General features: G+C 44.9%; 1 protein-coding gene across 1 annotated transcript; it reads left to right on the plus strand.

Annotated features, from left to right (window-relative positions):
- Positions 1 to 1,367: 1,367 nt before the first annotated feature.
- LOC142584266 (uncharacterized) lies at positions 1,368 to 11,382 on the plus strand. The gene is made up of 5 exons (XM_075694407.1): positions 1,368 to 1,491; positions 4,559 to 4,719; positions 6,878 to 6,942; positions 9,308 to 9,391; positions 11,168 to 11,382. Exons 1-5 carry the CDS (start codon positions 1,399 to 1,401, stop codon positions 11,299 to 11,301), a joined length of 537 nt encoding a protein of 178 aa, XP_075550522.1. The 5' UTR covers positions 1,368 to 1,398; the 3' UTR covers positions 11,302 to 11,382.
- The last annotated feature ends 107 nt before the right edge of the window (positions 11,383 to 11,489 follow it).

Below are 11,489 nucleotides of genomic sequence, written 5' to 3' on the forward strand. Positions count from 1 at the left end.
AATAATGTTTAACATTTCTTAGCCGGCGAAAACTGATCACCGGAATATGGCAAACAAGTGCAAGTGTCAAGCCTCCCTACTAGATAGCATCGCCCTCATGGTGAAAACGAACAGAAAACGTTTGGTCGAAGTGCTTTGCGTTTATGTACTGGACGCCTCCACAAAGCCGTTAAACAAGCCCGAACCGCGAAGACAACACCAACGTCGTTCCAGACCATCGAGCTAGCCTCATGCTGCCAAATCAGCCTCCAGAGAGCGGACTTCTTCTGGAGAAGACCGTGATGGCCATGACAGCCGCAACAATGACAGCCCCAGGGCCGTCCATAGCGATCCTACTGCAGAATCCTAAGGAGCCACCGACATTCGGCGGGCCAACATTTGAGGGCTCGGTAAGCTGGCTGGAGATGGATGAAAGAGTCGCCACATTTAACTGGAGCAGTGAAGATCAGGTGATATACCTTGCACATATAACTTAGTCCAAAACAGGGAACAAAAACCGTAAAGAGAACTGTCCGACCGTTACTATTTTGATTAGTTATGACTGGCCGAGGCACTGCCAATTTCCTCGTCATGTTCCCTAGGAAAAACGACTTCTTTAAAAGCGGGCATCACTGTTGTTGTGATGTGTGGGCTGGCATGTGTGTGATCAGGGAGTTAGTGAGATCCTATATGTCAAATGTTTCGGCATGGAGCGTTCCCGTGTCCATGGAGCGGTGTTAGTTGTAAATATGTAAAACAAACATATTTGTTTTCTTGAACCCACTGTACCCCATCATCTCCTCACCAAAATGCAACTATCGGCGGTAGAGGCGAAAGGCGCGTTGGTCCGCTTAGCCAGCTTTGTCCGACACCCCTGTGTATCGCAGGCCAGCTACCACATGTTAGGCCCCTCGGCATTGTAAGCAGTCGGCCGTCTTAGTGATGCACAAGTCCGAACCACGACCACAAGAGCCGGATCACATCACCGCAGGAGAGGTCACAGTTCATCCCCTCGATGTTACTCCCCAAAGGTGCGAATGGTTGTGGCAAGTCATTCACTCCTAAAAGGACCAATCTCAGTATCCCTGTTCTTTATAGAAAGTGAAGAATGTAGCAAAGCAATGAATTCAGGAGCTGCTCAAGATCTTGCAAATAGATGTGACATGTATAAATTCCTAAGTGACTTTAGGGCTCCTAGAAAGAGGAAGTGCAGCACACTTTTTTTTCATAATCGTGTAGCGCCCTAAACAAAACCGCTCTGCAAGGTAGTTGGATGATGACCCTCACCCAACGCGTCCTTGTCGATAACATCCGCCGCGTTGTCGCCAACGCTGCTGCAGTAGAGCTAGGCAGCGAGCGGCCCTGACAGCAGTATATGGGTTGTGTTAACGAAGCAGCTGGCCGTACGAGCCTCGAGAGATGACACGTGCCACTGCATACGTAGGCATCGGTACGGTTCTGCTTATCGCCGCTGGAGCTGGAGCAACATGTGAAGCTGTGGACGTTATAAAGGTGGATCACTGCTACATAACTTCTTGGAACTTTTCTTATGTCTTCCGTAGTATACTATTCTATAAAATATAATACGAGCACTTCACCTTCGATGCGATGCACTGCGACGGGTAAAACAAAGCAGGCTTGCGAAGGTAGTGAAGAACCCGGGTAACATACTCCGCAGCTCATATTAACCTAACGTCTCTATTATCGACAAGATTTTGAACACTGATGCGCCGGATTCCAATATGATCCAAGCAGGTGCTTTCGTAGTATACCCGTCACCCTGCTGAGCTTGAGCAAATGAGGTTACTAAGTGGTCAGAAGGGTTTGTAAAGAATATGAATAGCTTGAACAGCCTTCTGTATTTCCAAATTACTTGGGAAACCTAGACAATCGATCCGCTTCAGTTACATCGCTTTCAATGCATGGTAATTGATTAGACTAGTGGAGCCATATGTGGAATGACTCAATCGCCAATCACCGTAATTTTGGCGTCGTATCTTTATGACGTGAGCTGTCCACTTGTTGCTCATCTCGTCAAACTACGTATGGCTGGCATATCATCCCATGATGGAGAAGGCAGTGGCGTACTAAGAGGGCGGCCCGCTGTCATCCCAGCCTCCTCGTCACTGATGAACATGCACGATACACGGCGTTCGCTGGGCCAACAGAACCTGTATTGCTGTGATGCGTGTTACTATACGCGTTGTGCGAGGTGGTTAGAGAGCAAGGATGAGAAGAAGGAGCAGTGGCTATAATCATTACCGTATGCTGGCCGGACGTCATACTGATATAGCACACTTGGGCTGCCTTTTCGACGAAACGAAGCAAAGGGCGTGGTTACGCACGGGGTCGAGGAAGCCATGACTCGAGCGCTCGCAGTCTTCGCGCTGTGGCCGATGCGGTAGAATAACTGCACGCACTTGAACATCTAATCTTCCATCACGGTAAGGCGCGGTGCTCTTGCTGTATACTCCTTATCGAAAATTTATTTATCCTGTATGTTCAATCTTGGAAAGTTTACCTGCAAAAAAAAAATACATCCGCCAAAAAGAAAAACGAATGTTTGATTTAAACAAACATGAGAAGAAATATTGTTAATTTCGGGGGAGAAATGCGACTAGAGTCTTGACAAATAGAATCTTCAGTCACACAGCCTGTTCGAGCACCAACGAAGTTATTAACTAGAAATTGATGAAAAAGTATCTGATAAACTTGTTGCAACAATATTTTCAGTCTTGGAAATTTCACCTGAAAAAAAAAAACATCCACCGAAAACAAAAACGAATGTTCGGTTCAAACACAGATAAGACGAAGTACGCTGAATTTCGTGGGAGAAATGCGTCACCGCCAGACTTTACTGACAGGACATGCCTTTCAAATTCTTTAGATTTTATATTATATGTATAAGTACATACATCGCCACTAGCTAATGCTGCTGCCACGTCCTCCTGGCACGTTGTCATTTTCGCTATTGCACTAATAGCTACGTTACTGTTAACTACGCCCCCCATGCCTCTCTTTACATCACCTCAGGCTATTCTTGAGATTGGACGGCATTACTACACCTCGCATAACCCAATTTCGGAGCTCATAGTGTGTGTTCAGTCGAATCGCTTGCCGCCTCAAGATTGCACGGCCACCTCTTCACTTACACGATCTCTCCGCTTTCTTTCCTGCACAAAAACTACTTCTTTCGCGCTTCAAACACGGCAGTACCTTTACATTCGCAAATTGAAGAAATATTTCTCTGGCATTGCACTACGTCCAGCATACCACGACCAAACGTGCTGCAGCGCGCGTTTACGTATGTGACAAAATATAATTACAATGGAATACAGCTGAATATAACAGAGAAAAGAGGCTTAGTTTTGTTCGTAGTAAATGTTGCAGGTTGCTAAAAGGGCTGCGGTAAAAGTGTAAAAATACTTTCCGACGATATGTTTCATCATCAGCCGGTGATTTCTTACCTATGTGTATATGGTGAATAAGTAAATGCGTAATCATATACATATTTCACACAACATATGTATATTTATATATTAAATGTCATTAGTTGTGCACTTCACCAAGCGACTTTGGTAGCCAAAGCAAATATATATGATCAGCTCTTCCGACCGTGCCTTCGAGGAAGTGCCATTGTGCGATATGGATTGAGTAGACATTAAAATTGAAGAAGTAGTAATAGAGAGTTCTACATGAGTGAAATAGTGATGCGATGGTAGTTTGAGTATTCACGGCATTGAGTTGTTTATTATTCTTTTTTTAGTGGCGCAGAAGCAACAATATATACACTGCTGCAGCAGCCTGCATTCCTCTTTCTTGCTGTCTGAATTTCTTTTTCCCAATGCTCCCGAAGTTTGAGCTTCGAGGCTGTACAAAAGTGGTCAAGCTATCACGAAAAAAGGCAGCATTCAGGCACGTACATTACTACTTCCAGTCGAATGCAGAAATGTCCGTGCATAGGTTTGGCGCCGCGCATAAGTTTCTTGCAATAGCGGACCTCGAAGGACAGTATGGCGGTTGTAGATTAGCAGCTTTGAAAGCAACGAAGGCCTAGCGGAGCTTTGTTCCTGGGCTTTATAGTGATCTCGAAGTGGCTTTAAGCAAGAAAAAGTACCAAGAAAAGTTCCGTGGCAGTCGAACATGACTTCATTCCTACTTCCAAAGCTTACTTGAACACGGTGAAAAGCATGATGCTTATGAGCGCGCTCGCCAGCATTGTAAGGAAGAAATTTCTACAATAATATTGCCCTCCAACCTTAGTTGGTCAATCTCTTGTAGGCGAGTAGATGCAGTTGTGAAAAGCTTCTAAGCACTAATTACCTTTGGCTTAAAACAAACAGAAATATTGACAAGAAAATTTTATGAGCTTTGTACACACGTTAAATAAACGCAGAATCGTTCATTTGACAAGAAAAGCGTGTCAATGTGCTGATTGTATGGGAATTACCGCCATTTGCTGAATTTCTTACTGGTGTTTTGTTGTTCATCGGTCAGTGGTGATCGTGATATATTTTCAATGCAGCTGTTTCGCAAAAATACGGTGCCTTTCACGGCGTTGTCTTCTCTACTATTTTAGATGATAGGATACTTTCGCAATATGACCGCCATCTATGCATCAACTGCTACGGCAGGGGACGTTCAATTGGAATGCTTGCACGCGCAATTGACGCAATACGACTTGGATGCCGGAACAGGCACCTACCTTTGGTTTGTGAAAGACGATGGCGGGAATGAAATGTAAGTAAGAACGCGGCACTCCACTGCGGGTTTTACTTCATTTCACTGTGAGCGCAGTCATGTTCCACAACACTTGCGTATTCGTACTACAATTTCTTATTCAAATATGCATAGCTAGCAATTTTATATGCATTACAGAAGTGGCCAAATCCCATCGCGCATATCCTTAATTCAGAGAACATAAAAGCACATATGTGGCCATCTTCTGCATTCACAGTAGCTCATCCTGCTTTATGTGTGAAGGCAAAATCTGCAAAGTATATTTATCAAGCAGTATGCGGGGCATAATTTTTTTATAGTTTTTTCAAAAGCAAAAAGCTACTTCAGTACAGTCTGCCTATATTTATAAGATATTTTCTTAATCTTGAGTAGAGGCTCAAAACATATAGAAAGTGAACGTACGTAGAAAGCTTCAGCAGCAGAATGTGACTAAATTCATGCACTATTTCCTGAATATTAGCATAGTAGCTTGCAAAACAAAAAAATATTAAAACGTAAGTCCTGTCAGAAAACTGGTGAGACAGGCGTGATGATAATTGCGGTCACTAGCACTAGCAATAAGCACTAACACGCAATAGGCACCAATAAGCACTAGCAGTCGCTAAGTACCCTGAATGAACGCACCCAAATATTAGTGCACCGCTTCCAATTATTAGCACATAATGTTCTCGCAAATATCTTAACCGTGAAAAAACTAACGAAGAATATGTACTTCAGCCAAGGCCTCATTTGCTTTATTGCTGGGGTACTACTGAAGGCAATGTACACCAAATGTATTGCACCTAAATGTGAGCAGCATCTTTAGAATGACGATTAGAATCAAATATATCGTTTATATTTAATGTATTCTCATTGATGCGCTTAGAATATTGTAAACAGAACGGCTGAATTGTAAAAGCTCTGACAACTGTCATTTCAGCTCTGTTTACAGCAAGTGTTTACAAAAAAAAAAAACGATACTGAAGTTCCTCCAACTGATTCATTGATAATGAAGGACAAATACAGTGTTCACTTTTTAGAAGGAATGAATACCTTTACTACGAGAAAATACATTACGGGAACCTTGTGCAGCCATAAATGAACACTGTAATTTTATGCCAAATATTTTTTAACCGGCACACATTTTTACATTTAGTAGCTATCGCCTTCCAGTATGAATGAAAAGCAAATGGACATGTCAATGAAAGCATTTATGAAATTTCAACGCCAGACTCATTCAATGGCTTAGAAAGTAACGCTTAGTTGGGGCATGAAATCATGAGTTGATATATGTATACAGATATTTAATGTAGCGTTCGGGCACAGGCTGGTACACCTTGCCAAGCAGACACAGATGCAAGTGAAAATACAATGAATAAGACAATCTACCGTGCAGATAGCCGTAACAGACAATTTGTAGCGCCTCGATGTGTTTGTGGTAAGGCATGGTCCGCCTTGGTTATTCAGTGAGAAAGATGGAGTACAGTCCTCAACTACTTGTATTGGCATGTATTCGCTGCTACGACTACTTTTTCTTGCCCTAAGACACAGTCAGCGCCGCCTGCCGCTGGGGATGACCTTGAAAATCAATCAATCGGTGAGATGCCCCACTGGTGATCCGCTTCAAATGCAATCTCATCGACAGCATGGTATGCACTAGCCGATGACCAATACGCTTAGTAGTGCGGGCTGCCAACAACGAATTTTTTCTTCGTACCACGACTATAAAATGCATGGCGGAAACGTCGACAGTGCGATGAGTGGATGCAATTGTCTGGTCACGGCGGTATCGTTCTAGGCGACTCGCGTACGCATTCTTGGCGTTGGTTCGACTTCTGATTTCATTCTCGTATGAATGACACCCATGGGTGTGATGTGCACGCTTGCATACTGCTTGTGCCCAAACAAATAATGTATCTACCGTAGTAAGCTCTTCGTAACTCCCGGAGGCTTTTCAGGAACGCTAGTGAATTAACCAGCATGTACACAATGTTTTCTTGCGATTATATATTGATGAAAATTTGCAAGTGTAATTGCCCGTTTAGTAAGGGGGCCCATGCTGCCGTAACCGGAAAGGGGAAGATTCCATGCACGTCGAATAGTTAATGCAACAAGCAATCTTAGACTTACCTGAAAACAGTGATGTGTCACACATGTCAAGCCTCTTTTTTCATCTTAGGACAATCGCCCACCAAATAACCAAGGGAGATTCGCCTGGTGAAGTGACCGTCGTTAGTTCCAATGGTAATATCATTTCGACCTCTGCCTATATAGTTTAAAAATTTTACTCAGCTTTCTGAGAAACATATAGTTTCACTAAATTGAAAACAGGTCTTGCTTGAGATCTTTTATAATTGAGTTGCGAAGCGCAATATTGCGTCGTATGTATCACTTAAGAGTGAAAAGCTAATACTAGGCGACCTACATCACATGTGATCAGTTACGTAGGTGTAGTCTCGGGGTGCCCCAGAAATACACGTAGCGATGTGCTCGTAGTCGTGAGTAGGACCATGGCTGTCCCGCATGTGCACAAAAGACCGCAGGTCTACAAGGCGGCGATGTATTCATTCGTGTACTTGAGATTGATTGTGTATTTTGACACTAGCCAGAAACAAGATGGGCGCCACAGAAAGACACGTAGGGATGTGCTTGAGAACCCCAGCCATGAGTAAGAGCACGGCTTTCCCTTCTGTATTCATGCGTCTACTTGAGAGTGGTTTTCTACTTTGAAACTGGCCAGAAGTAAAATGCACTCTGTGAGACAATAAGTGTCCAACGTGTCAGTGATATGAGATGGCCCAGTCCGCATAAGAGCGAACTGGCTTCTCCGGATATGCGGGAGAGTGCCCGGCTTTGATCAAATTGCTTCGTTTGATATGGATTGCAGTTTCCAGCGCTGTCTTGCTTCTATAATTTAGTTACTCTGAAAAGCTTTTGTGACCGGGAAGTGCTTCTATGCTTCCTTCTTGACAGAGAAAACTTAACATCTACCGACTGTAGCACAAAGCTATACGTGTTTATCAGAAAGAAACCTTCGCAGTACAAGAAAAGGTTATTATGTGTGAAGGTTAGTGGGCCCAAGCGTCAGAACACAGCGATGGGAGCGTAGACGCAGAGAAATTATGATGATACACCACGATATATTAGGTGGCACATCAGAGTTCGAAACATATAATCACTATAGTTTACGGCGACCAGTAACTCTGAATATACCATCCGACGCTACGCGCTGCAGTTCCCTATGACGAGCGTTTCTTTTTTCGCTCGATAGCCCTAGGCGATGTCCTTCGTCTAGTGCATCATTCACGGCACTGTGTCGCAGTGGCGACTGGAGGCAGCAGTGCCTTGGCGTCCAAAACACAGCAGGCGACACTGTGACGCCGGCCGCGCGAATGCGCGCTGGTGGTCGGGCGGGTGGTCGTGGCGCGGAACTTCCGGCCCTTGTCAGCCGGCTCGCGACGAGGGTTCGGCCCGATGACAGAACGGACCACGGAGTCTCACAATGTCCTCGGCAGGTTCAATCTGCGCTCCAGAAACAGGCAGTTGGACGGACCAAGTAGCCGCCCATGGTCGGCCGCGGGACCCGGCTGCGGCTGTATACAAATCGGCACTGCCCGGTAGCTTCCCGATCCCCACAAGCAGATGCGGCCTGAAGCTCCAGGATATTGGCACCCGAGTGCACCGATGGCTCCCCCGCGATGGCCCACGTGACCTAGTTGCTGTGACTCTTCCCCTGGTCGCGCTTGTCGAGTGTTTCCTGCCTAAATCAAACGGCGATGCTGGCGCTCACACGACGCGCCGTTCAGCCGCCACACGCCCCCACACGCACGTTGTCTTGTTTTGACGCCCGTCCTGTAGTGATAACGTAACTGTGGCCTAGGTGTTCCTATAGTCGTCAGAACTCTTCCGGCATTCGAACCCGAAACCAAAGCTGTGTGAGCTCCGTACTAGGCTAGCAGAACGTAGAGTGACGGGTAATTTTTCGAAAACTTGAAGCACAAGCACAATTATTTTGGCAAATAAGCTCTGCTGAAGCCTCAAGTCCCCAAACCCCACGTGTCCTGTGTACCTTCGTGCTACGGCGTGATGGATGTCAGTTTTTCTCTTTCCTCGACTTTCGTCTACCTTGCAGTGAATCGTATAGCTGTTTTGTCATATTCAGTGTACCAGTGCTTCGAGTTGTCGAATAAGTTGCCCTGGCTCTGGGACCAGCCAGCCTCTTGGTTAGCTAAAATGATAGAGTGACCACCCCGCCAAGGTGGTGTTCTCGGGATAAAATCCAGTACAAGCACGAATTTTCCTTCCGACAGCTAAGCTTACCTTCAGAAAAACCCATACGGGTTTATTTGTGCTTTCTGAATACTACGACCATATAGCATACATCATACATACAGACGAGTGCATTTCACCTACTGAAATGTAAGTAAAAAGGAATAAATGTTGCGGATGAATACTTTAGGAAATGAAGATTTAAGAATAGTTGGAGGCTTTATTGACCAATCCTTGTATGTTTGGTTTTGTCGAATAGTTAGAGCGAGAAAAATCTACACTGAACTTATGTGTTTCCTCAGATTGGTTATAATAACATAATATATTTGCTGAATTTCAGATCCTGAGAATCCTTTCACCGCCGCAGTGCCCTATACTGACTATAGAATGTGCTTCATTCTGAAAAGCGGTGATCTCGGAGGCCGTGAGTTATTGTAGATTATTTACTTTGTTAAACATTACACACGTACAAAGATAACTCATGGGAATCGTTGTGAAAGAATAAAGCTGCTACTAATCATTTTAATTTTAGAGCGCTGCTCTAAGGGGCACCATTCCTTCGGCTAGCGTTGGCGTCGACGGAGGTGGCGTCGGTGGCGTAACCAAGCGAACGCGCACAGCGGAACATGAAAGACGGTAGCCGCGAACGGCGGAGACCAAGAAGAGCGGCCCCTTCAGTGACGTGCGCGTGGTGAACCGGTGTCATGCAGACCCACCCGACCGCTCGATGTGTACTCGTATTTGGTCTCAGTCATGTAGAAATTTCGTCTGCTCGGCGTCAGCTCTCGCTCCTGCTCGTTTGGTCTGCTTGGTTTGGCCTCGTTCACGCTTGTTTGGGTGTCATGGTTCGCGATTGTTGTTAAATATGATTATATGCACAACGTGAATTGTATGTTACTTTCAGGAAGCCACGCGGCACCAGGGATTACACTGGAGCCTTCGGCGAGTCATGTGTGAAAGCCGACGCGCTTGGCCCGCGGATAAGATATTAGACAATTGCCGACTCTGCTACATGCCTCTCTCAAATCATTTGCCTAAATATATCTCGAAATGAAAGCAAGTATAGAGCTGCGCTGAAACTTCGCATTAGGGGGCATCGTAATCATCGGCGAACTTTTTGAGGGACAAGAACCAGTTAAATTATCTTTCCGTAAAGCATCAAATGAACTTTAAATACAGTCTACAACGTAACGCCTTAAAATAATGAGCTGCTTAGTATCGCGACCACTTAAACAATTGCCACTAGAGACATACTTCTGATTTTTGGGTCCAGTGCAAGCGATCGCAATGCTAGCGCGATGTAAGCAGGTACAGACTCATATGATAGTTTGCCCCTGCAGACCGCATCCGATGAACTCCAAATATGAAGCTTTGTGTGTCCTTCGACTTCCTTGAATGTTAAGGAAACTGATGAACCGGTACGGCACCTCTGATAAGCCAGGCTAATCTTTGGTACAAAGATACAAATACTGTTGAGTTTATCACTGGCGGATTAGCCGAAATCTAACTTTACCTTTTGATTGCACGTTCTATTCCAGGACTGCCAAACAAATCTCGACATTCAACGAACTACCACCATTTTCTTGCACCCGAAAAAACTGTGGAGAGTCGGAAATGTTTAAAAGGCCTAGACGGATAATCATAATGTTGCTATTCTATTGCGCCTACCTTTTAGCTCTGGCGTCGGGCTGTGAATGAAGCTTTGATGCCTTCAGAGTAAACACCTTCGTCCTAGGCACGGCACTCTCTACTTAAAGAAAGAAGAACTGTTGTTAAAATCCCTGGAAATGACACCTATTTCGTGTACCGTCATAAGCATCGGAACCGCGAAACGCCGTAAGTCGTTACTGTGCAGCCATGCGCACCAAAACTGCAATAATTTATTTCTTTGCTTCATCGTAGCATAATAAATTAGATGGGGATGCATGGTTTTGTGAGCGATTATTCTGCAGATTTTCAAATTGCCATAAATGTTATGGCCATTCAGATGCCTAAATCGTCCTTGGCGTAAGTTCACAAAGTAGTCGGCAACAGGGCCCGGTAACTTAAGGAGCGCCTTTGCGGTCATGACGACGCAGGATGTCATAAAAGTAGCACACCGCCAAATGTATGGCAGGAACTTTGCCGGTGTTTTTCTTTATAACAAACGCGTCTTAAGTGTTTAATACAACATCTGCACTCATTTTTTCTCTTCTTTCAGAGTGCATGCTATGGGTCAACGACGAATACAAAGACGGCTACCCTCGGAAATGCACACAAAAGTACAAAGAATCCTGCGATGAAGGAGTTTTAATCTACGACAAGCACACTTGCGCTGACCAGGAAGGTGCATAGGAAGCGGCTGAATAAAATTCCTATAAGAGGCGGCATTTTGAAATTGTCCCGCTTTTGGATTGAAGGCATCACAATACGCGAACATTTAACGTGCCAGTGCGCATAACGCAAAAGCCACAGCTGGTTTTGAATCGAACAATAGAAAATTTAGAAGTCGATGGATACCAAATGGCGCACGGGGAAAATCG

Source organism: Dermacentor variabilis, chromosome 6 (genome assembly GCF_050947875.1).
Source record: "Dermacentor variabilis isolate Ectoservices chromosome 6, ASM5094787v1, whole genome shotgun sequence".
NCBI classification, from domain to species: Eukaryota; Metazoa; Arthropoda; class Arachnida; order Ixodida; family Ixodidae; genus Dermacentor; species Dermacentor variabilis.